The sequence below is a fragment of the Pristis pectinata genome, chromosome 11, assembly GCF_009764475.1.
Source record: "Pristis pectinata isolate sPriPec2 chromosome 11, sPriPec2.1.pri, whole genome shotgun sequence".
Classification (NCBI taxonomy): domain Eukaryota; kingdom Metazoa; phylum Chordata; class Chondrichthyes; order Rhinopristiformes; family Pristidae; genus Pristis; species Pristis pectinata.
Genome location: NC_067415.1, coordinates 88,266,871 through 88,294,059, shown reverse-complemented (window position 1 = coordinate 88,294,059; position 27,189 = coordinate 88,266,871). Strand labels below are relative to the sequence as shown.

Below are 27,189 nucleotides of genomic sequence, written 5' to 3'. Positions count from 1 at the left end.
CTGGGTTGCTGGCTCTGTAATAGTGTTATGCTAACCGCTATACTACGGTGCCTCGATCCATCTCCAATTCTTCCTCTCTCTGAATCTTTGATTTCCATTTCAGTTAGGTTAGCAATTGATATCCCTTATACACCCAGGGACCCATAGTTGCCTTAACTGTACTTCCTCTCACGCTGTCATGCAAGGACTTCATTCCATTCTTCCAATTTCTCAACCTTCACTAAAAATGTCACCTTTCACACTAATGCATCAAAAAGTTTTTTTTCCATATCTGAAAATCCACTCCACCCCTGATGTCCATGTCCATTCTAATTCAGGAACTACTGCTTCCACCCCAATGACTCTCCCTCCAAGAACCTGAATTTATTTACCTTGCACACACCTTGCATGTACCATCCTCTGCCATATCCCATGTAATGCCAACATCAAACACACCTCCTTCCCTCTCATCATTCATATGGAATAATTTACTGTCCGAATTTCTGCAAGGTTCCACCAAAAGCTATGAGGCTTACAAATTGTGGTTTAACTGATATTTATTACCTTTTCACCCAGGTACTCTCTTTTTAATAGAACCAAATTAGGCCATATTTTATGGGGAGAAATTCTAAATTACAAAATTCAGATAATAAATTATTAGTTTTTCTTAAAATTAAAAGGTTTAAAATTTGATCACAGTCCAATTATTAACTGAAATGCCCACCCTGAATAACTGTCTCTCCGCAAATTATCACTTTGCCTCAGAATTGTTCTGCTCAAGTCAAAGAGTACATCATGCAAATTTTGCTCTTCTATTCGTTTAGTTGTCAACTCAAAGAGTTGTGTAGTTCTTCTGAAAAGCTTGCATGCATAGCATGTGGCTGCAGCTGTTTCCATTTTGTCTCCTGTGAGAACCCAAACTTTTATTCCAGCCTTTTGCAAAGCTTCTACAGTCTCAGCGGTCTTGTGTTGTAGTCTGAAAAAAAAACACATTAAATAATCTCTAACTGCTTGAAAAATCAGAACGGTTTGAATATCATCCTACAGCTCAATTTACTGTAACATAACCAAAAGATGGCTGAGGATTAAAAATGCACACTTTTTTTTATAAGCAGTATCTGGGCAGAGTGATTTTACAGTATATTTTCCCCCTTGCTTTTGCTCCTTCTGGAGATTACATGGTACTTGCTGTGTGTTGTGCATGTGCCTACATTTATTAAAGGATGCATGTGTGCATTGGGATATCAGGGGAAGTGGTAGTGGGAGAGATAGTAGTGGAAGAGGTGAGGGTAAAGGAAATAACCATAATGCATCAGTCATCATTAACCTTCTCGTGCATCATCATCAGTCATCATTAATCATTTTGATCCAAGCTTGCATTGCAAATTTAAACAATAGGTTTTAAAGTTTATTTATCATCAGGTAAACCAAACTTGGTTCATGGCAACTTCTTGGCTTGCTGTAGTACCTAATAGCTAGACTTGAATATTCTGCAATGCACAAAGCTCAAAGCAATCCGAGTTGCAGGAGTTCCTTCGTTATCGTCAGTCATTGGGGGAGTGGAAACTGCAGAGTTTGAAGGGAGGACTACAATGTCGAAGGTGTGGAGATGGGGGTGGAAGAGATAAAGGAGAAAAATTGGAGAGCATCACAAGGAAGAGTTGGTGTGGAGGACTGGGGTTCAAGGCCAAGGACAGCCAGATCAATATCTGGGTGTTGGTGGGGAGGATTGAGGGTGATTGTGACAAATGGTTTGGGAAAAGCCTGAGTAAATCTGCAAGGAAGATTGTGGTGAGTTTTGAGGTCGGGGGAGGAAGTTAAAGATACCTACCAGGAAGAATATGGACATCTTGAACACTACAAAACCAGCCCCAGTGAGGCCAGATATTATAATTCTTGCCAGCCCACCTACAGATGAATTCATGTATTTTGTGCTAGTGACATCAAACCATTATTGAAAGCCATTTGGTGTGTGTGTACTGCGCATGTGCTGCGTGCATGAGAGAGAGAGAGAGAGAGAATGAAAGAGAAAGAGAATGAGACAGAGAGAGAGAGAGAGAGAGAGAGAACAAATTTCAGCCTAAGCTCTTTTGTGCTGGCCTGTAAATGATCCTCCAAGTTTACACATGCGGATTCACCTTGTCTATATGAATAGAATCAGTTGAGTCTACTATAATTTGGGTCTAATTATAAAAGGTCTATCAAGTATGTTTTGATCAATGATATTGGATTTACGTTTGCGGTCATATTTGTCTCTGACTGACCTGTCCTCTACTGCTGTTGCTCCCAGTAAATCCAGGTCCCTTTCAACGACATCGTAAGCTTCAGCAAGTTTCCTGTCCCTGTCTTGGAGGGAGAGTTTTGCGTTCTGAAGGAGTGTGTGAACCTCTTCATATTTTTCACAGCTAAGAACTTTGTATGCCACACATAATGTTCGCAGTCCTTCCTAAAATGATTAAAATTTCCACTCAATACTGCAATAGTTCTGGTGCAAACCAGAGTGAATCGATTCTGCAGATGTTACAGAATTAAAGCACATCACAAATATTTAACATCTGTAAATATTCAAACAGCTTTAACATCCAGAAGCAGCCTTCAGCTTAATATTTTTCATCAATTTTGTTTTTAAGTTCCACATCTTTAAATCTTGCAGCATTTTGGATACTTAAACTAAAATGTAAATAAAACAATAAAACACAAGGCTATGGTTGGTCAAAGTAACATAATACATCAGAGATGTGGTTAGATTATTCTCAGCTGACTGAAGATCATACTTCCAGAGACAGAGATGTTTCTCTGCACTCCCAAGACCCTCACAAGTGATAAAGTGCTGTCTTCATTTAGAGTGAACTTGCTGCTACCAACAACATTTGCCTATGATACACGTCGGGCATTATAACTGAGAGAAAAAAATCATTTTTGTGCTCTCTGTATTCTCCACAATTGGCATCCTTGCAAAAGGGAATCAGTCAGTGTCATTTGCCTGATAGAAGCATCAGTTTAGGAACAAATGGAAATAATGGAGTTGAGAACTACATTTGTGAAACACGTGCACTGTTCTGAATGCACACAAGATGTAACAAATGGGATAGAGTAAAGAAACAATAAAACATAGCAGAAGTTTGTAATGAATGATATTACAGCAATCTCAATATTGTGGTAGCAGATTGAAGGATAGAAAGCAGGATGCAGTTGACATCAGAATTGCACATATTTATTGACTCTATTAGGGACTATTGGCCTAGAAAGAATCTGAAGGTGGAATGACTGTGCAAAAGATAGCTGGGAATGCAAGGGTTAATGACTGGCAATGTAAGGGTTAATGGTATGCTTCTCATTGTCAGCTTCTTCCCATAGTAAGGAATTACCTCAGCCATGAGGTGACTATAATTTTGGAGGAAATCTTCCGCTTCTTTGACGGAATTAAACCATCGGTGTGATTTGTCAGGAAGTAAAATTCTCAGGTGGGCTGGGAACAGTAATGCAGGTTGATAATTCCCTTGGTAAAGCCGCGACATAATCAGTTTGTAAAGCAGTCTCTCTTTCATAACTTCTGGGGTGTAATCTTCAACCAAACGAAACTTCCAATCTTTATATTGGATCATTCCTCGACGACGAGCAATTCGAATCAAATGTTCTTTAGTACTCACATAGTGAAATCTCAATATTACTGGCCATGGCTTTTGCTCTGCCGGAGGTTTTGGTCTTAACGCTCAATTGGCATGATCAAGTATAGAGTGTAAAGAAAACGCTTCAGGGCCAAACACATCCATCAGAAGTTTAGAAAAGAATTCAATGGGATTACCAGATTCAGCGTTCTCGGAGAGGCCGATGATTCTCACATTATTTCTCCGACTGCGGCTTTCTAAATCAATAATCCTCTGTCTTTGCTGTTCCAGTCTTTCTTTGGTCACAGTTAAATCTTTTTCCAGTAAGTTCAGCCTGCGATCTCTCTCTTTGCCAGCTTGATCCGGTTCAGCAATTAATTACTGTTGTTTAGCACTCTCCTGTATGAGTGTGTTTTGTCTGTCTTCAATCTCCTTTAATTGCGTTTCCAAAGTGGCAAATCTCTGGGCAAGCTTTTTATCCAGTTTAGAGATAGCTTCCAAAGTGAGTTGAGGGTCTCCATTACCCTTGCTATCAGCTCCAGCCTCAGCTCTGGTATTCATTCCGACACTCAAAAGTCAAAATCAATCTTGTGAAAGTATTATACAAGTATTATTAAAGGGTGGTGCATGAGGAATTAAAAGGTGAGTGGAGCAGAGCCAAGATACGACCTACTCCATGCAGCGCCACCAAAAGACGCCAGTGACTATAGTTTTGACTGGATTTGATGCCAGGTGTGGGTGAAAGTAGTTTTTTAGACATACTGTATCTTGCTGTGCTAAAGACTTTATGTAAACATCTACCTTAGTAACTGCAACTTCCCACCAAGCTTTTCCACGAAAGTGGGTATAAGAATACGCAGTGACAGGTGCTTCTTTGAGTGAGCTTAATTACACTGAGCTCGGATTACACTGTTTACTCTTTCCCTGTATCCCTCACTCCCGCTAGCGTAAAACTAATAAAGCATTGATCGCAAGTTCTTTGGTTCTGCTGTTGTCTGATTTATTACAGAGCGCGGGTCGACTTTGACAACTGTTCTCCAGATAAATTTCTTGGTTCCTCACAATGACAGCAATCATAATTTCCCTCTCCCTGCACCTTCCCTCCAATATCAATGCATTCTGAAGATAGATTCCACTGTAGAATATTGAGAAGCTGAGGACTGCAGTCTTTCCTATACGACACCAACAATATACAAACCCTATCAAGCCAAAGCTGAATCTTTCTTTCAATGTCCATATTTTACCCTTATGCAGTAACTTGGAAGGTTAAGCTAGACAAAGTATGTCCATATTAGAAATCACATGACAAGACTCATTGATATGTTCCAATGCTGCCTTGACGTACCACTGCATTATGCTGCACTCGCTGTTGTACCAGGTCCAGCTTCCCCTCCTTCACCCGGGGAAAAATGGATGAATCAGCTCCTTTACAGAACAGTATTATTTCTCCTGGTTAACAGACAATGAGGTAAAAATTACTGAAGTATCTAAAGACAGTTTGAATAACTTTTGGGCACAGCCAATCAACAACAGATTTTGAAAAGGTGGTTTGGACAGATGTAACAAATGCACCAGAAACCCAGCTTGTAAAGAAAATACCAATCATTTTCGACAGAATAGCACACACCTTAGAAGACACGCTTTTTGATGCAATCAGGCACACCTACATTCCATTCAATCCACTCACCTAATTCTGATCGAACGATAACACTCATCCGGCGTCTCACAGAGTCGAAATTCAATATCTCGAGCAATTCATACCTCGGAAAGATACATTGGTAAATTGGTTTATTATTGTCACGTGTACCAAGGGACAGTGAAAAGCTTTGTTTTGCACGCTATCCATACAGATCATTTCATCACATCAGTACTTTGAGGTAGTACAAGGGAAAATAATAACAGAATGCAGAATAAAGTGTTACATTTGCAGAGAAAGTGCAGTGCAGGCAGACAATAAGGTGCAAGGCCAGACGAGGTAGATTGTGAGGTTAACAGTCCATTTTATTGTACTAGGGGACGTTTCAGTTTTCTTAGAACAGCAGGATAGAAGCTGTCCTTGAGCCTCGTGGTATGTACTTTCAGGCTCCTGTATCTTCTGCCTGAGGGGACAGGGGAGAAGAGAGAATGTCCGGGGTGGGTGGCATCTTTATGTTGGCCGCTTTACCGAGGCAGCGAAAAGTGTACTCAGAGTCCATGGAGGGGAGGCTGGTTTCTGTGATGTGCTTAGCTGTCCACAATTCTCTGCAGTTTCTTGCGGTCTCGGGCAGAGCAGTGGCCATACCAAGCCATTATGCATCTGGATAGGATGCTTTCTATGGTGCATCTATAAAAATTGGTGAGGATCAAAGGGGGCATGCCAAATTTCTTTAGCCTCCCAAGGAAGTAGAGATGCTGGTGCACTTTTTTGGCCATGGAATCTATGTGGTTGGACCAGGACAGGTTATTGGTAATACGTCAGCACTGTTGATGTAAACAGAAGCGTGTGCATCACCCCCCTTCCTGAAGTCAATGACCAGCTCTTTTCAAGAAGAAACATTTATGAATTTTAGGATAGTATGATTCCTAAGTACTAAATCCTGGAATATATTTGTGTTTCCAACTCAGTGTACATTTCATTAATGAACTCTGGGTGGTTTCAATGGAAGCAGCTTTTTCTTCTGGCCTGAATACCTGTGTAGACTTGCTTTCTTCTTGCTATTTCATCATTTAAGGCCCCTCCTCCCCACGGTAGCATTGCAGTTAGCGAAACGCTATTACAGCGCCAGCGACCCAGGTTCAATCTGCCACTGTCTGTAAGGAGTTTGTACATTCTCCCCGTGTCTGCGTGGGTTTCCTCCTGGTGCTCCGGTTTCCTCCCACATTCCAAAGACATACAGGTTAGGAGCTGTGGGCATGTTATGTTGCCACCGGAAGAGTCGCGACACTTGTGGGCTGCCCCCCAGCACATTCTCAGTAACACAAAATGACACATTTTGCTGTCTGTTTCGATGTACATCTGACTAATAAATAAATATCTTAAAACTTGGCAGAATTGTCCATCTACTGGCTTGAAGTAACTGATTGACATCCTGGCACCCAATATTCCTCCTTGTCTGTGACAATCTCACTTCACTGCCACAAACCGACTGTCAGCAAACACAACAGGGCTCAGTGCTTTTCATCAATATCATGGCATTCCTCCTGCCTTAGGAACCGCACTCAGAATTGAATGTAGTCTCTCATTTCAATATCCTGATTTATTCTGAGCAAATGGATAACCTCAGCTAAAGTTGTTTAATTAATTTTGGCTAACCTTTGTCTGGTTTGGCTCCAGTATGTAAATGTGAAGAGTGGAGGTAAGTGTAAATTCCTCAGAGGCTGAGACAGGAGAAATTGTTATGGGAAAAAAAGGAAATGGCTTAAATACTAAACAGATACTATATACCTGCATTCACTTCATTTAATAGAATCTCTTAAGGGGACATAATGGATTTGATTTAGATTAAACAAAAAGGCTGCTATCAGGATACTGAGGATATTTTGTAAGCAAGAGGGATATAGAAGATAAATCTTCAAAGAAATTAGAGAGTTGCTCCAACACTGTGGAACGGGAATAATTGGAGATTACAATTATCCCAATATTGAATGGAATCATGTCAGTGTAAAGGGCGAGAAAAGCAAAGCATTCAGAAGAACCTCTAATCAGCATGTCTCAAGCCCAATGAGGAAGGAGACATTGCTAGTTCTGGGAAATGATGTGGGTACAGTGGGGCATATCATAAGTAAAGCTTCTGACAAGATCCTGCATGATAGGCTAGTCCAGAAGGATAATCAACAAGGGATCCAAGGCATGTTGGCAAACTGGATCTAAAATTGTCTTGGTGATAGGAGGTAAAAGGTAGTGGTGGATGGGTTTCTCTGACTGGAAATCTGTCACAAGTGGTGCACCACAAGAGAGAACACAGATGCTGAAAATCTGGAGCAACACACACAAAATGCTGGAGGAACTCAGCAGGTCAGGCAGTATCTATGGAGGGAAATAAACAGTAGACATGTAGAAGACAATGGAAAGGGAGCTCTGGTGAATAAAGGGTTACGCTCTCTCTTTACTTGTGAGCAGCTTCAACCTGCTCATGAAGCCTAGCACTTCTTATCAGCTCTGAGCTTCAAGGCCACAAGAACAGGATTGTTTGTGCACATAGCAGCCTCGGCTTGACCAATGGTAGCGTGAGCTGGTCAAGCATACACAAATATGGGTATGCCTGTGCAGTAGGTGGACATCCACACCAAAGAACAACGTATTTAAGTTTGTTAGCACCCCGTATTCCTTGAGTCGGGCCACATGCAGGGAAGAGCAACACTGACTGTTTGCTCTTCTACGTACTCCCACTCCCGCTAGTGTTAAACAATAATGGACTTTTTGTACGCTCCTTGGTTCTGCTGTAGTCTGATTTATTATAGAGCGTGGGTCGATTTTTACATTGGTGTAGTCGGCAGAATTTCGCAAGAATACCTGGACACCTCTGGACTGAGTAAGTGGCCGACGGCGTTCGGAAGGTCAACGGGAGAAATAAAGTACCTTCAGACCCCTTGTGTCTGACTCCTATATTGACCTCCGGGAACACTGTGGTCCCTCATCTGAGGTAGATCTGGTTCCCTGCCGAAATCCGAAAAAGAACCAAGTAAAGAAAAGAAGGAAGCGTACAGGTTAGTAAGCGTTCGTTTGGTGATGCGTAACACTGCGGCACAGTGTTACTGGGCAGAGATCTAAGTACTTAAAGTTTATATGGTATAAGTTAGTTTGGAATTAGAGTTCATATGGAATAAAGAAAAGAGTTTGTTTGGTATTCGTTTGGTAAAAATTAGTGTTCGTATGGAATAAGTAACTTCGTTTGGTAAAAATAAGTTCGTTGGGAAATAAAGTAGTACTACAGAGTTCGTTTGGGAAACAGAGTTCGTTTGGAGATAGTGTTCATTTGGAAACATAGTCTGGGATAAATTGTAATTCAATCTGTGACAGTGAGGCCAGGATAAATTGTGATTCGGACATCAGACGTAAATCAAAATGAGACAGACTTTAGGTAAAAGTGATGGGGGGCCCCGTGCAACAGATGTGTTATTTGCACCCAGAACATAGAAAACAGTATCGACAATTGTTAGCGGCTTTCAAGAGTGCTTTTCAGTTTGTGGTAGAAATTTACGTTTTTTTTAAATTGATACTTTAATGTATAAGTGTTGTTCTTGGGTTATTTTTGTCTTTCATATTATGTAAGACTTTTTGAGAATTGAGTTCTAATAAATTAAGTTTTGAATAGTTAATGAGCAACATTATGTACTAGGAGGGTAAAGGAATGGAAAGAACAAGGTTTAAAAGAGTGGTAGAAGACTGGGAGGTTTTAAAGACTGAGTGTGAATGGTATGACAAACAAGAAAAGGAGTGTGAAGATAACAAAGAACAGCGTCAATTGATTAATAAAGTGGCCAAAAACAATGAGGCTGATAATGACCCCGGGGACTCACTGCCAGGCATGGCGACCCTATTCTTGCAGAATGATGAGGGTGAGGAATTGGAAGATTTCTTGTGATTGAGACTACCCCTGTATGCCCCCCCCCCCCCCCCCCCAAGGAATCACAGGCTCTACTACCGCAGGAGCTGGTACAAGCACCTCGTGGTGCGGAGCAATTACCCCAAGCCCAACCTCCCACCAGAAATGAGCAAGTAGTAGGAGGGATATCAGTACGTGTGAAAACAGAACCCCGATTAAAGACACAGAGGGAGAAAAACCCTGATGGCAGAACGTACGCTGTTTGAATACTTCCCAATCCCCGAGCAGCTATTCAGGGCCAACCAGATACTGTGCAGAATTATACACCATGGAAACCCCAAGAGATGTTACCAATAGCCCATCACACCCCAGAGAGAAACAAAGATCCAGTTGGATTTGTAAATTACATATATACGATCTATTCAGACCATGTACAGGGCACAGCCTTAAGATCCCTTTTCCCTCTGTCATGCTATAATGAATCTTGAAGAGAGCACAAAGTGGAACGCAGCAATGCTGCCTCCTGGAGGAGGAGGAGGTCCTGCTGCTACATATGAAGATTTAAATTGACAAAATAATGATCTGAATCAACAAGTTAATATTATGATGACGGCCCTCTTGGAGAGTTTGAAAAGACCCGTTGATATGCGTAAGGTTTTGGAATGTAAACCTACTTCTAAAGAGACAGCCCAAGAATTCTGGGAACATTTTACTACAAAAGGGTCGCTCGAATATTTTTAATGAACTGCCACCACCACGCAGGGAGGTCTGCTTTAAGTGTGGGCGAGAGGGACACTGGCAGCGGGATTGTCCTATTGAATGCCAGGAATACAGACGGCAGGTATGAGAGAAGGAGGACCCTTCACCACTAACAATCCCTTCAGACAGTGACCCGAGGTCTCAGGAAGGGCTCTGCCGTTAATAGTGAAAGGGGGAAGTGAAGAGCCCATTGTGACGATGAACGTGCAGGGAGTCTCTCTTCCATTTTTGATTTATGCAGGGGCAACCTTATCCACCCTGGATCAGGAACTTGTGGAGGAATATGGATTCCCTGAAGCTACTCATACTGTTTGAATGTCTGGACTGGAAGATAATTTCAAAGACTACTCAACCACAGCACCCTTACAAGTAACTTATGATTACACTACTCATACATTACCCTTCACCATTACATCAAATCTTGGTTGTAATTTGGCTGGAAGGGACTTGCCCAGAGGACTGGTGGTCAGTAGATCTTCCCCCGGCGCCACGCTTTTCTGGCCTGCCTAACCCTCACGTCACCCTGTGCTATGATCCCACTGGTTACGATTGGGAGAAGGAGCACTTCTATGAGCTGTATGAAGGACACATGGTTAATGTATGCCCGACAGGGAAAGTGAGGGAGAGCAAGGAACAGCCCTGATTGCAGAAGTGGCAGGTAGGACGTGGAAGCAAACAGGATTAATCCATCCACATGTCACACTCACTGTTAATAAGGGACATACGGCTAAGGAACTCGGTGTCTTAACACAATGTTTGATGAATCTTGCTGATCCTAATTTGACTACTGTACAGAAGTTCCCTCAAGATGTGTTGAGGTATTGGGTGACAGCTCAGGAAGTTTTTGGCATATTGAAACATCAGCGGTCACAGGACAAGATGGAGGTTCCCGATGAAGGTGTGGTCTGCGTCTCCGTACGAGGTTACCCACTTGTGCACCGGTACATATATCGGTAAGACCCAATGTCCAGCTGCTGTCCATACCACAATATCCTTTAAAACCAGAAGCACATAAAGGCATAAGGGAGCTGGTGAACTCATTGGTACGTCAAGGCATTCTCGTACCCTGTCGCTCCCCCGCAACACATTGATTTTCCCAGTCCCGAAACCTGGTAGCTCTGAGTGGCGCCTAGTACAGGATTTACGTGCTATCAACGACATTGTGATGCTGATGCATCCTATTGTGCCAAATCCAGCTACTATACTGAGTCTCATTCCTGCAACATCTATGGTGTTTACGGTAATCTATTTACAGCATGCCTTCTTTGCAATTCATCTGCACCTAGACAGCCAATATCAATATGTAGATGACCTGTTGCTGGACAGCACAGACGAAGAAACAACTGACAAGGATACTGCGTCGCTTGTAAAGGCACTGCACGGATGGGGATATGTCATTCCCCGATGGAAGGTAATGCAGGGTAAAGAAGAGGTAAAAGTCTTGGGAATCATGTTAAGTGTCACAGGAAGAAAACTCACTCCAGCTCGTACTACTCCCATCACTAATTACCCTGCCCCTTAAACACCAAAACAAATGGGGGCCTTTTTGGGATTGGTAAACTTCTGTCGACAATGGATTCCTAACGTAGCGACATTGACTAAGGAACTTTCCCCTCTGGCCTCCGTTAATGCGCCACAGCGCTTTACTCTTCCTACTCAACAGCTCACAGTGTTTGAAGAGTTAAAAGGAGACTTGCGCTCTGCTCCTGCGCTTAGATGACCTCTCTATGACCACCCATTCCAACTTTATGTTACAATTCGGCTTGTGAAGATTTAAAGGGCTGTCCAGTTAATGGAGCCACAACCTGGTTTGTGGATGGCTCAGCCTTTGGAGATGATCAAGGCCAGCGATGATCTGGCTATTCAATTGTACAGGGTATTGATACGGTGATAGAGGCTGCAGCCTTTCATCGTCCTCTCTCCATACAACAGGCCGAACTTTTTGCTTTAACGCGTGCCTGCATCAAAGGGTACTTCCCTTAACATTTACACAGACTCACAATATGTGTTTGGGGTTGCCCGTGACTTTGGTGCATTGTGGTAGCATCATGGATTTCTGACCTCCTCAGGTGCCCCAATTAAAAATGCTACGTTTGTGTCTAACTTGCTAGCGTCTCTGTCCCAACCTTCCCACCTGGCAATAATTAAGTGTGATGCACACACTAAAGTTCAAGACCCCATTTCCCTGGGAAATGTTTATGAGGATGCAATCGCGAAGGCTGCTGCTAACTAGGGACTCCTTACCATCTATTCAGACAGCGCTAAACAACTCTTGAATAGACCGGCCCTGCCTGACATGGGAAGTGTAGTGAAACCTCAGGGGGATGCCCCTGCAAATCAAAATGAATTATGGAAACAGCAGGGGTGCACCAGAGATCCTGACACATGGTTATGGACCACCCCTGCTGGACAAGTTTGTGTACCGGATGCATTTTTACCTATGTTACTTAATTATATTCATGCAATGACTCATCTGGGCAAGGAGGGAATGGTGGGAGTGGCACTACAAACATGATGGCACCCTAATCTGAGGAAGGAGGCACAAAGAAAGGCACAAGAATGTAATATTTGCCAGAAAAATAATCCTGGTAAAGCAGTTAAGTGCCCTCTGGGTAAAACAAGAATGCCTATGGGCCCATTTGAATGCATACAGATTGATTTTATAGAATTGCCTAGAGTGCATGGCTACAAGTACTGTCTTGTTGTCATTGATCTTTTTAGTAGATGGATAGGGGCAATACCAATAGCAAACACCACAGCAGAGGCGACGGTAGGAATTATACTGCAGGAAATAATACATCAGTTTGGGCGCCCAACCATTATTAGTTCAGACAATGGGCCACATTTTACTGCCAAAGTGAATGAGGGTTACCCTGCACACTAGCACAGTTATTTGGAAGACCGCTGCCCACACCTTGGGCTGCAGTTAAAAATATAGAAGTGTGTCTTGACCTACATGCCCTTAGTGAAAGGATGATTAGTTATGTAGAAAAACTAACCGAAGTTCTTGAGACTCTACACTCGCAGGTAATAACACTCAGAGAAAAGTTAAAGGACAACCACGGTGGTTAAAGGACAACCACTCCGACTGTAAGAGGATTGGCCCTGGGAAAGGACAGCATGACATGACAGAGGACAAGCAAGACCCTTGATGAGACTTCTAAGTGGCGAGAATGAACAAGTTGTTTTGGGCATCCTTGTAATGAATACCTTGATGCAAGGGGGAAAGTGTTCAAACCATGTAGCTAAATGGGGATGGCATGACAATACTTATCTATGCATGTCCTTAATGTATGCATATACCAACGTATAGTGGTCAGGGGATCCCTATGGTAGCAATACCTTTTAATGACACTGAACATAAGGCATGGAAGTGTCATTCTAACAGGACCCAGAAGAGTACTAGGATGGAGGCACGTCAGCCTGCGGCACACATATTCACTAAGTGGTATAAGCCCAAATATAATCAGTCCAGAGAGCCCCCGTATTTTACACTGACCAAGTTTACCAAGGGAGGAACATGTGCAGAATATCACCCATTTAGCAAACCACATCAAGAAACGGATAACCGAGGTACAGGAAATAGAACAATTTCACTATTACAATTCCCCGGGACCATCTTGGTGACCTTTTAAGGGATGGTGGACAACATTTATCCAGGGTATATGCGTCCTCGCTGTTATTCTGTTGATACTATTGCTTTTATGGTGCTTTTGTATGCCACACTCCTATCTTAAGTTAAATTTGCTCTAAGTGGTTATCATGGAATGATAAAAGGAGGGAATGTAGAAGACAATGGAAAGGGAGCTCTGGTGAACAAAGGGTTACGCTCTCTCTTTACTTGTAAGCAGCTTGAACCTGCTCATGAAGCCTAGCAACTTCTCATCAGCTTTGGGCTTCAAGGCCACAAGAACAGGATTGTTTGTGCACATAGCAGCCTCGGCTTGGCCAATGGTAGCGTGAGCTGGTCAAACATACACAAATATGGGTATGCCTGTGCAGTAGGTGAACACCCACACCAAAGAACAATGGATTTAAGTTTGTTAGCGCTCTGTATTCCTTGAGTCGGGTCATGTGCAGGGAAGAGCAACACTGACTGTTTGCTCTTCTATGTACTCCCACTCCCACTAATGTTACACAATAAAGGACTTTTTGTACACTCCTTGGTTCTGCTGTAGTCTGATTTATTACAGAGCGCAGGTCAACTTTTACAGACATTTTGGGTCTCGGCCCGATACGTTGACTATTCATTTCCCTCCATAGATGCTGCCTGACCTGCTGAGTTCCTCCAGCATTTTGTGTGCGGTGCACCACGAGGTTCAGTGTTGGGATCTTTGTTGTTTGTAATATATATAAATAAGTTGGATGAAAATGTAAGTGGTATGCTTGGTAAGTTTGCAGATGACCCAAAATTGGTAGAGTTGTGGATAGTGAAAAAGGTTGTCAAAGGATACAGCGGGACATAGATCAGTCAGAAAGTTGGACAGAGAAGTGGCAAATGGAAGTTCACCCAGACAAGTGTGAGGTAATGTACTCTGGGAGGTTAAATTCTGGCAGGATATGTGCAGTAAATGGGAAAAGAAACAGAGAAATGGTGGGCTGGGGTGGGTGTAGGAGATTCTGGGCAGATCAGGAGAGAGAAAAGGAACAGAGAAGGAGCTGTCCTCCTGATCTACCCAGTTCCTTTCCCCTCCTCCACCCACTCCATCTGCCTATTACCCACACACTCCTTCCACTGGTTCCCCTCCCCCTTTGTTCCCAATTGCCCACCCACCTCCCTTATTTGATTCCATGCTCCACCTTCCTGTCCTATGAGATTCCATCATCTGCAGCCTTTTGTTGCCTCCACCTATCACCTCCTAATCTCTGTCACTATTTCCACTCTCCCCTCCTCCATCTGCCTATCATCCCTCGTCACCTGGATCCAGCTATTGCTTGTTAGCTCTTGCTCCATCCCCTCCCTTTACCTTTATATACTGGCCACCTTCCCTGGGATTGGCAGTGGAGAGAGTCAGCAGCTTTAAATTCCTGGGCATTAACATATCAGATGACCCATCCTAGACCCAGCACATAGATGTAATCACAAGGAAGGCATGCCAGCGCCTTTACTTTCTTAAGAGGTTAAGGAGGATTGGCTTGTCACCAAACTCCAACAAACTTCTACAGATGTACTATTGAAAGTGTCCTGACAGGTTGCATCATGGTCTGGTACAGCAATTTGAATGCGTAAAGAAGCTGCAGAAAGTAGAGGACTCAGCCCAACACATCACTGGCACATCCCTCCCCACTGGTAGTGTCTACAGGAGGCATTACCTCAAAGTGATAACATCTATCATCAAAAGATCCCCACCATCTGGGCCATGCCATTTTCTCTTAACTACCACCAGGCAGGAGATAGAGGAGTTTGAAGTCCCACACCACAGGTTCAAGAGCAGCTACTTCCCTTCAACCATTTGATTCTTGAACCAACCGGCACAACCCTAATCACTACAGTTTAGCAACACTGTGACCACGCTCATCACTTTGCACTAAAATGGACTTTGTACTCTTTTGTTCTAATTGTGTTCTTTCTTGTAAAAAATGTGTATTATACATATATTTACTTTATGTTTTTCTTGTGAATGCTGCTTATATGATGCCATGTGCCTGTGATGCTGCTACAAGTAAGTTTTTCATTGCACCTGTCAATATGACAATAAGCTTGACTTTGACTATCTTTCAATCCAGATTAAGGATCTCAACCTGAAATGTCAACTGTCAATTTCCTTCCATTGATGTTGACTGAGCCACTAAGTACCTCCAGCATCTGGTTTGTTGCTCCAGATTCCAGTCTCTTGTGTCTTATTTCTTCAGATGTACCTCACCAAGGCCCTAGACAATTGTAATAAGTCATCCTTGACTCTGTACTCAAAACCTCTTGTCATGAAGTCTTTTACAGAATCGGCCCGGGAGATGTTGGAGCAGCAAATCCTTAACAGGTACGGACAGAGTATTTAAAAAGCTCGTGTGTTTTCGCGGGCTTTTTTCCTCTAGCAGAATTTAGGAGGGCCAATAAAAAGGAGGTATTGTCAAACGGAGCGGCTATTTTGGAGCGGCCATTGTCAGAGTGGACAGAGTCAGAGTGAGTCGCTTTGGCACAACAGGTTTCGGCATCAAGATGCGGAGGCCATCTGCAACAACACTGCTGAGTAGCTGGTAAGTAAAGGTAAGGTTTACTGCGATTGTTATAACTTTTAAGTAGACTACAGCTAGGTAGGAAAAAAAATAGTTCAGATGGAGGGCAAGGCGATGTGCTGCAGCTGCATGATGTGGGAGCTAGTGGACCCCGCTGTGGTGCACGGTGACCACATCTGCAGTAAGTGCTGGAGGCTGGAGGAACTTCGGCTCAGAATTGATGAGCTGGAGTCGCAGCTTCGGACACTGCAAAGTATCAGGGAGGGAGAGAGTTATGTAGATGCTGTGCATCGGGAGGCAGTCACCCCACTTAGAGCAGAAAGTTCTAGGGTCCAGGAGGCAGATAGATGGGTGACTGTCAGGGGAGAGAAAGAGAAAGGGGACAGGCAGACAGCGCAGAGGACCCCGGACACTGTTCCCCTCAATAACAGGTATTCCGCTTTGGATGCTGTTGAGGGGGATGACCTACAGGGATCAAGCAGCAGTAGCCAGGTCTCTGGCACTGGAACTGGTCCTGCTGCTCAGAAGGGAAGGGAGGAGAAGAGGAGGGCAATAGTGATAGGGGACTCGATAGTCAGGGGAACAGACAGGAGGTTCTGTGGGCATGAGCGAGAATCCCGGATGTTATGTTGCCTCCCAGGTGCCAGGGTCCAGGATGTCTCTGATCAGATCCACAGCATTCTTGAGCGGGAGGGAAAGCAGCCAGAAGTTGTGGTACATGTTGGTACCAACGACATAGATAGAAAGAGGGATAAGGTACTGAAAAGTGAGATTAGGGAGCTAGGCAGAAGGCTGAAGAACAGGACCGCAAAGGTAGTAATCTCGGAATTATTGCCTGTGCCACGCGACAGTGAGTATAGGAATAGAATGAGGTGGAGGATAAATGCGTGGCTGAGGGATTGGAGCAGGGGGCAGGGATTCAGATTTCTGGATCATTGGGACCTCTTTTGGAACAGGTGTGACCTGTACAAAAAGGATGGGTTGCACTTGAATCCCAGGGGGACCAATATCCTGGCAGGGAGATTTGCTAAGGCTACTGGGGAGAATTTAAACTAGAATTGTTGTGGGGTGGGAACCGAACTGAGGAGACTGGGGAAGAGGCGGTTGGCTCTCAAATAGAGAAAGCTTGCAGACAGTGCGAAGGGGAGGATAGGCAGGTGATAGAGAAGGGACGTGCTCAGACCGATGGTTTGGGATGTGTCTATTTTAACGCAAGGAGTATCGTGAACAAAGAAGATGAGCTTAGAGTGTGGATCAGTACTGGGAGCTATGATGTGGTGGCCATTACAGAGACTTGGATGGCTCAGGGACAGGAATGCTTACTTCAAGTGCCGGGTTTTAAATGTTTCGGAAAGGACAGGGAGGGAGGCAAAAGAGGTGGGGGCGTGGCACTGTTGATCCGAGATAGTGTCATGGCTGCAGAAAAGGTGGACATCATGGAGGGATTGTCTACGGAGTCTCTGTGGGTGGAGGTTAGGAACAGCAAGGGGTCAATAACTTTACTGGGTGCTTTTTATAGGCTGCCCAATAGTAACAGGGATATCGAGGAGCAGATAGGGAAACAGATCCTGGAGGGGTGTGATAATAACAGAGTTGTCGTGATGGGAGATTTTAATTTTCCAAATATTGATTGGAATCTCCCTAGAGCAAGGGGTTTCGATGGGGTGGAGTTTGTTAGGTGTGTTCAGGAAGGTTTCTTGACGTAATATGTAGATTAGCCTACAAGGGGAGGGACTATACTTGATCTGGTATTGGGAAATGAACCTGGTCAGGTGTCAGATCTCTCAGTGGGAGAGCATTTTGGAGATAGTGATCATAATTCTATCTCCTTTACAATAGCATTGGAGAGAGACAGTAACAGACATGTTAGAAAAGTGTTTAACTGGAGTAAGGGGAATTATGAGGCTCTCAGGCACGAAATTGGAAGCTTAAATTGGGAACAGATGTTCTCAGGGAAAAGTACAGAAGAAATGTGGCAAATGTTTAGGGGATATTCGTGTGGAGTTCTGCAAAGGTACCTTCCAATGAGACGGAAGTTATGATAGGTACAGGAACCATAGTGGACAAAGGCTGTAATAAATCTAGTCAAGAAGAAAAGCTTACAAAAGGTTCACAGAGCTAGGTAATGTTAGAGATCTGGAAGATAATAAGGCTCACAGTAAGAAGTTTAAGAAGGAAATTAGGAGAGCTAGAAGGGACCACAAGAAGGCCTTGGCAGGCAGGATTAAGGAAAACCCCAAGGCATTCTACAAGTATGTGAAGAACAAAAGGATAAGACGTGAAAGAATAGGACCCATCAAGTGCAACAGTGGGAAAGTGTGTATGGATCCAGAAAAAACAGCAGAGGTACCTAATGAATACTTTATTTCAGTATTCACTGTGGAAAAGGATCTTGGTGATTGTAGTGATGACTTGCAGCAGACAGAAATGCTTGAGCATGTAGATATTAAGAAAGAAGATGTGCTGGAGCTTTTAGAAAGCATCAAGTTGGATAAGTCGCTGGGACCGGATGAGATGTACCCCAGGCTACTGTGGGAGGTGAGGGAGGAGATTGCTGAGTCTCTGGTGGTGATCTTTGCATCATCAATGGGGACAGGACAGGTTCCAGAGGATTGGAGGGTTGTGGATGTTGTTCCTTTATTCAAGAAAGGGAGTAGAGATAGCCCAGGAAATTATAGACCAGTGAGCCTTACCTCAGTGGTTGGTAAGTTGATGGAGAAGATCCTAAGAAGCAGGATTTATGAACACTTGGAGAGGTATAATATGATTAGAAATAGTCAGCATGGCTTTGTTAAGGGCAGGTCTTGCCTTAAGAGCCTGATTGAATTTTTTGAGGATGTGACTAAACACATTGATGACGGGAGAGCAGTAGATGTAGTGTACATGGATTTCAGCAAGGCACTTGATAAGGTACCCCATGCAAGGCTTATTGAGAAAGTAAGGAGGCATGGGATCCAAGGGGACATTGCTTTGTGGATCCAGAATTGGCTTGCCTATAGAAGGCAAAGAGTGGTTGTTGACGGGTCATATTCTGCATGGCGGTTGGTGACCAGTGGTGTGCCTCAGGGATCTGTTCTGGGACCCTTACTCTTCGTGATTTTTATAAATGACCTGGATGAGGAAGTGGAGGGATGGGATAGTAAGTTTTCTGATGACACAAAGGTTGGAGGTGTTGTGGATAGTGTGGAGGGCTGTCAGAGGTTACAGCGGGACATAGATAGGATGCAAAACTGGGCTGAGAAGTGGCAGATGGAGTTCAACCCAGATAAATGTGAAGTGATTCGTTTTGATAACAGAATATAGTATTAATGGTAAGACTCTTGGCAGTGTGGAGGATCAGAGGGATCTTGGGGCCTGAGTCCATAGGACGCTCAAAGCAGCTGCACAGGTTGACTCTGTGGTTAAGAAGGCATACGGTGTACTGTCCTTCATCAATAGTAGAATTGAATTTAGGAGCTGAGAGGTACTGCTGTAGCTATATAGGACCCTGGTCAGACCCCACTTGGAATACTGTGCTCAGTTCTGGTCACCTCACTACAGGAAGGATGTGGAAGCCGTAGAAAGGGTGCAGAAGAGATTTACAAGGATTTTGCCTGGAATGCGGAGCATGCCTTATGAAAACAGGTTGAGTGAACTTGGCCTTTTCTCCTTGGAGCGACGGAGGATGAGAGGTGACCTGATGGAGGTGTATAAGATGATAAGAGGCATTGATCGTGTGGTTAGTCAGAGGCTTTTTCCCAGGGCTGAAATGGTTGCCACAAGTTTAAGGTGCTGGGGAGCAGGTACAGAGGAGATGTCAGGGGTAAGTTTTTTACTCAGAGGGTGGTGAGTGCGTGGAAAGGGCTGCCGGCAACGGTAGTGGAGGCGGATATGATAGGGTCCTTTAAGAGACTTTTGGATAGGTACATGGAGCTTAGAAAAATAGAGGGTTATGGGTAAGTCTAGTAATCTCTAAGGTAGGGACATGTTCGGCACAACTTTGTGGGCCGAAGGGCCCGTATTGTGCTGTAGGTTTTCTATGTTTCTATACCATGCTCCTTCTTAAATTCTTGCTGCATCTGCACATTTGCTTTCAATGACTGGTGTATAAGGACACCTCTATACACCAATAATTTCCAATTTAACACTTTTATTAACAAGATGCCCTTGCGGTTTTTATACTAATAGGGATAACTTCACATTTATCTGCATTACAGTGCACCTGCCATGTCTCTACCCATTGACTCAACTTGTCTAAATTGTCTTGCATCCTTTTCACATCCTCCTCACAGCTCACAATCCCACCCAGTTTTGCGTCATCAGCAAACTCAGAAAAGTCACATTTGGTTCCTTTATCCCAATCATGGATATATGTTGTGAATATCTTGGGCCCAAGCACTGACCCCTGATTTCCCCCTAAGTCACTGCCCTGAAGCCCAAGAAAGACTCATTTATTCCTAGTTTGTTTCTTGTCCATCAACCATTGGGTCATGGAGTCACTGAACATGGAAGCAGGACCTTCAGCCCACCAAGCACCCATTTACACTAATCACATTGTATTGTCCCCATATTACCATCAACTCCCCACAGATTATACCACCACGAACAATCATGGACAATTTACAGTAGCCGACTAAACTACAAACTGGTACATCAGATATCTTTATTAGTCACATGTACATCGAAACACACAGTGAAATGCATCTTTTGCGTAGAGTGCTGTGGGGGCAGCCTGCACGTGTTGCTACGCTTCCGGCGCCAACATAGCATGCCCACAACTTCCTAACCCGTACGTCTTTGGAATGTGAGAGGAAACCGGAGCACCAGGAGGAAACCCATGCAGACATGGGGAGAATGTACAGACTCCTTACAGACAGAGGCCGGAATTGAACTCGGATCGCTGGCGCTGTAATAGCGTTATGCTAACTGGAATGTGGGAAGAAACTAGAGCACTGAAAGTGAATGCTAGGAACTCACTGAAAGTGGCTACACAGGTAGAAAGAGTGGTTAAGTAGGCTTATGGAATGCTTACTTTCATTAATAGAGGTATTGAGTATAGGAGTCAAAAAGTTATGATGCATCTCTATAGAACACCAGTTAGGCCGCATTTAGAGTATTACGTGCGATTCTGGTCACCTCACTATAGGAAGGATGTTGAGGCTTTAGAGAGGGTGCAGAGGAGTTTTACTAGGATGCTGCCTGGATTAGAGGGCATGTGCCATCAGGAGAAGCTGGACAAACTTGGGGTCTTTTCTCTGGAGCAGCGGAGGCTGAGGGGTGATCTGTTGGAAGTGTATAAAATTATGAGGGGCAGACATAGGGTGGACAAGCAATATCTTTTTCCCATTACTGAGCGATCCAATACCAGAGGGCATGCATTTAAGGTGAGAGGGGGGTAGGTTCAGAACAGACATGAGGGGTATGTTTTTTACTCAGAGAGTGGTGGATGCCTGGAATGCATTGCCTGATAGGGTGGTGGAGGCAAATTCACTGTGGGCACATGAATGAGAGGAAAATGGAGGGATATGGGCATTCTGTAGGAAGGAGGGATTAGCTATGTTGGCACAACATTGTGGGCCAAAGGGCCTGTTCTGTGCTGTACTGTTCCATGTTCTTTGTTCACTCAGACGAAACCCACATGGTCACGGCGAGAATATGAAAATGTACCAGAGGTCCGAATTAAACCCGAGTTGCTGCAGCTGTGAGGCAGCAAGTTTGAGCTGTGCAACTGTGCCACTCCTATTTCCAATTCAATCCATAACAGTATACTACTTTGTATTCCATGAGCTTTAATTTTGCACACTAAGTTAAATATGAAACTTTATCAGAGATCTTTTGAAAGTCCAAGTTCACCCCAACCATTGATTCTCCCTTATCTATCCCTTTCAGAAATCCATATAAACTTTGTCTAATTCCACTGGTATGTTCTGAGTTTCCTGGCATCATATCCTTTATAATAGTCTCTAGCATTTTCCCTATAACTTATGTCAGCAAACCACTGAGTTCCCCATTTTATCTCCACTGGGGTTAGATTTGATACCCTCCAATCTACAGGAACCATTCATGATCTATAGAATTCAGAAATATGACAATCAATACATCCATGCTGCCTCTTATGGTTCAGTGGGTGTAGATTATCAGATCCTGGGCATTTATCAGCTTTCAATGCCATTAATTTCTCCAGCACTACTTTTTCACCAATACTGGTTTCCTTTATTTCCTCATTTTCATTAGACATGGTTTATTATCATTTCAGAGATCTTATCTGTGTCCTCTTCTTTGAATACAGAAAAACAGCACTTGTTTAATTACTCTGCCATTTCTTGGTTCCAGTTTTTGAATGCAAGAGACCTACATTTGTCTTCAGAAATCTTCTTACTTACTTGTAGAAGCATTTATGGTTCACTTTTAAGTTCTTTTAACATTTACTCCCATAGTCTATTTTTCCTCTCTTAATCAAACTCTTGGTCCATTTTTGCTATTTTAAGTAGCTTCCAATCCTTAGGCTTGTAACTTTTTCTTGCAAATTTACATCATTTCCCTTTGGATCTGAAATTGGTCCATTCTAATGCAAGGTCATCCACCTGTAGTTTTTGTCTCCCAACAGATGCTGAGTGATCTGCTGGGTATTTCCAGCAATTGCTGTGTTCTGCCTTGCATAGTTCCAACATATTCTTTCATTTATTTGATTTCTCTAATTGCCCTCATTCATCTTTTTACTAGATGGCACAATGTTGCTGGTCGACCTTGGTCTCCATCCTATTCCACACATTGAGAAAAAATAGAACAGTACAGCACAGGAACAAGTCCTTCTGCGCCAAACACGATGTCAATTCTCTTCTGCCTGCACATGATCCATATCCCTCCACTCCCTGCATATTCATGTATCTATCTAACAGCCTCTTAAATGCCACTATTGTATCTGCGTCTATCACTCTCCCCGAAGGCACATTCCAGGCACCTACCATCCTCTGAAAACAAAATTGCCCCGCTCACCTCCATTAAACATTCCCCTCTCACCTTAAATGCATGTCCTCTAGTATTTGACATTTCGACCCCAGGAAAAAGATCTTATAAACTTTCATCAGGTCTCCCCTCAACCTCCGACACTCCAGATAAAACAACACAAGTTTGTCCAACGTCTCCTTATAGCTCATACCCTCTAATCTAGGCAGCATCCTGGTAAACCTCTTCTGCACTCTCTCCAAAGCCTCCACATCCTTCTTGTAATGGAGCTAGCACTTTCAACACGAGCCAATGCATTGAACCCTTTATACATCAACATTTTCTAGTTTCTCATTATTTATAGAGTGTTTAGCTTTTCTAACCTTCCAATCAAAATTAATAACCTCACATTTCTCCCATTTGGTGAGAAAGATGCATCTCAAGTATACTCACACAACATGTCTAAACTTCTAGATATATCTTGCATCTCAAATCATTGAGTCTCCTGTACTCAATTCCTCTACTTTGGGCAAATTGCCTGAGAGTTTACATGGTGAAAGATCTGTTATCAGGCTCGTGGGCAACTTGACAAGTACTGGTTGACCAATTGTCACTAAACCAGAATTACCCACTATGTTGTGCTGAGATTTGCCAGGAGCTTCCTAAACACTGTCCCAACATTGGCACAGGGCCCTGGGGAGTGTTGTAGAAGAGGCCTAAGGGTGCAGGTACATCATTCCTTTAAAGTTACAACACAGATAGGCAGGGTGATGAAGACGGCATTTGACATTGTATTGTGGAGGTCGTGGCTGTCACGTGACAGTGCACTGCCCCCTACCTGTCGAAAGGTACATCACTGTCAATCAAGGTTGGCTCCACCCCCACCATTAGTGCACACCTCAGTATTGGACATTTGAGCACCCTTGTCCTTGGCCCCGAGCCATTGGCCTGTTTGAATTACCTGGGCTAGCTCCACCCAGCCCTCCAGAACTATAAAGGGTGCCTCATGTGCTTGGTTCTCTCTCTTTTGATTGTTCCAGGAATCGTGAAACAACGCTGAAGAGACTATTGGTAAGAGTGTGCACTTCCACAAAGGTTAGGAGTGTCCTAAGTAGATTCCTGGGAGCGTAGAGCCGATGTTTGCACTGAGTCAGGGGTCAGGCATTGTATTTCTCTTCCTTGATCATTTGAGTTGTGTGTGTGTGCATGCATCTCACTCTTGTTGCTATTTACCCCATGTTCACGATCACCTGTGTGTGTAAGTATGCATCTGTTCCCATTCTGTTCTGCATTTGTCTTTGTGAATGTTATTTTTTACTCCAAAAACTGTGTCCAGAGTCCTTGCACTTTGAGACCTTAAAGAACTTGTCTTACAACAGGCATGCTTGCCTTCATCAGGTAGAATTGAGTACAGGAATTGGGGCATCATGCTATAGCTGTACAAGACATTGGTAAGGCCACATCTGGAGTAATGCTTCTAGTTTTGGTCACCCTCCCACAGGAAAGGTGTCATTAAACTGGAGATGATGCAAAAGAGATTTGAGGATGGCACAAAGACTGGAGGGCTTGGATTGGAAGGAGAGGCTGGATAGGCTGAGATATTTTTCTTTGGAGCCCAGGAAACCGAGTGGTGACCTTATAGAGCTTTATAAAATCATGAAGGGCATAGATAAGGTGAATAGTCAAAGTCTTTTCCCCAGAGTAGGGGTGACTAAAACTAGAGGACAAAGTTTTAAAGTGAGAGGGGAAAGATTTAAAAGGGACCTGAGGATCAACTTTTTCACACAGAGGGTGGTGAGTATGTGAACGAGCTGGCAGAGGAAGTGGAAGAGGTGGGTACAATTATAATGTTTAAAAGTTACTTGGACAGTTACAGGAAAGGTTTAGAGGATTTTAAGCCAAACACAGGCAAATGGGACAAGCTCAGTTGGGCAACTTGGCCAACCCAGATGAGTTGGGCCCAAGGGTCGGTTTCTGTACTATAAAACTCTGACTCTATCCATTGGTTCTGTCCTGCAGTCAGACCAGGAGCTCTCTCGGCACTATCCAGCATCACCCCAGGAGCACCTTCAGTGCTATCCTGATGTCAGCCTGGGTGCTGACCTGATGTCAGCCCAGGAGCACTCTCCCAATGTGGTCTCGGGGGATCCTCAGCATTGTGCTCATATTGAAAGCTCCTTAGGTTCTGACATTATTTCTTCAACTTTTCTGAACTTCTAAAGTCTATAACTGCAGGCCTAAGACTTGAGGCAAAGGATTAAAAACAGCAAAATAAAATAGTAGCATATGCAGACAATGTCAAATCTTGTAATCCTACTTTCTTCAATTTCCATAATTACAGAATCTGTTTATAAACTTTTTCAAACTGTGCATACTATACCTTTCAACTTCAGCTTCTGCATTCTCAAGTTCCATATGATTGTTTTTCAGCTGCAGAAATGTGTATCCATACCTGAAAATTTAAAACAAAATTGAATGAAGGTACTCAACACAAAGGAATGTGATCATCAGTGATAAATACACAATAGTGCAGTAATGCACTGGTTAAGCTTCTAGACAAGGAAGTTGAAGGTTCAAAAACAAATTCAATGAATCCATGAACAGATTATTACCATGAAGCTGATGGAATGTTGCAAATATGCAACCAGTTAATTTAATGTCCTTCAGGAAAGCAAAGTTGCCATCCTTACCTGATCTGGCCCATGTGTGTCTCATGTCCTAAAGTTATGGAGTCATGCAGCTGAGAAGTGAGCCATTCAGCCCACCACATCTATGCTAACCTCTTTGCAAATCTACACTAATCATATTTGCCCACATTAGGACATATCCTTCCACGCCTTGCCTATTTGTGTCTGTCGAAATGCCTGTTAAACGTAGTAATTGTATTTCATTCCACCACCTCTTCTGGCAGCACATTCTCGAATATCAACCACTCTGTGTAAAGAAACATCCCTCAGATCCTCTTTAAAACTCCTTCCTCTCACTTTAAACATATGCTCTTGTTTTTGATACCTCTACTATGGAAAAGGATCTTGGCTATCTACCCTATCTGTGACTTTCATACTTCTACCAGGTCACCCCTCAGCCTCCTTCATTTCTAGGGAAAACAAACCCAGCCTATCCAGTCTCTCTCAATATCTAAAGTCCCCCAAATCAGGTGGATCTGCTCTCCCCCCCCCTCCCCTGCACCTGCCTATCACTATCTCATACCTACTTCTACCCCATCCCAACCCCACCTCCCCTCTTTTGTCCACCTTGGAATCCCGTCCCTTGGAATTTTCTGCTATAATTTCCCTACTACTGACAAGGCTCACTGGCCTGTAGTTACCTGGTTTATCACTGCTGCCCTTCTAAAATAAAAAAACATTAACTATCCTAATGTCTTCTAGTATTTTGCCTGTGGCTAATGAAGATGCAGAAATCTCCGTCGGGATAGCTAACCCAGCTAACTGCTCCCTTGTTTCCCACTGCATTCTGGATAGATCTCAGCTAAGGACCTATCCACCCTTCTGCATTCCAACTCATCTGACACCTTCATCTTTTCAATACTGATATGCTCTAGACTATCAATACACCCCTCCCAGAACTCTGTCTTTCACATCATTCTCATTGGTGAATACAGACAAGTAGTATTCATTTAGGACCTCACCCACATCCCCTGGCTCCATACATAAATTACCCATTTGGTCCCTGGAGACCCACTCTTTCCCTATCTATCCTCTGCTCCCAATATATTTATAAATTAACTTATGACTCTCCTTAGTCTTACCTGCCAAGGATAGCCTCCATTGCCCTTCTAATTTCTTTGTTAAGTACTCTCCTACACCCTCTATATTTCTCAAGGGATTTGCTTGACTGTAGTTGCCTATACCTGCCATATGCTTCCATTTTTTTTACCTGATCAACCCTTCAATAATCTTTGTCATTCATGTTTCCTGTTCTTGCCATCATTGCCTCTCACCTTTACTAGAACATGCTGGCCCGAACTCTTACTGACTCTCTTTTAAAAGACTCCCACTTGTCAGTGTTATTTTATCTGAAATCATCTGCTCCCAGTCTATATTCACCAAGTTCTCTCTTGTACTATTGAAATCAGTCTTCCCCCAATTTAGGATTAACTTGAGGACCAACCTTAACCCTTTCCATAACTACCTTAGAACTTATGGAATTACGATCACCATTTCCAAAGTGTTCCCCAATCAACTCTTCTACCACATGTC

The 27,189-nt window shown here is 43.4% G+C and overlaps 1 protein-coding gene across 1 annotated transcript in view; it reads right to left on the bottom strand.

Annotated features, from left to right (window-relative positions):
* The window catches only part of atp11a (ATPase phospholipid transporting 11A), a 205,217-nt gene that overhangs the window by 71,087 nt on the left and 106,941 nt on the right, over nt 1-27,189 (bottom strand). The window contains 5 exon segments of the mRNA XM_052025948.1: nt 704-955; nt 2,244-2,425; nt 4,933-5,036; nt 5,275-5,348; nt 25,350-25,421. Of these exon segments, the coding sequence (XP_051881908.1) occupies nt 704-955; nt 2,244-2,425; nt 4,933-5,036; nt 5,275-5,348; nt 25,350-25,421 (684 nt within the window).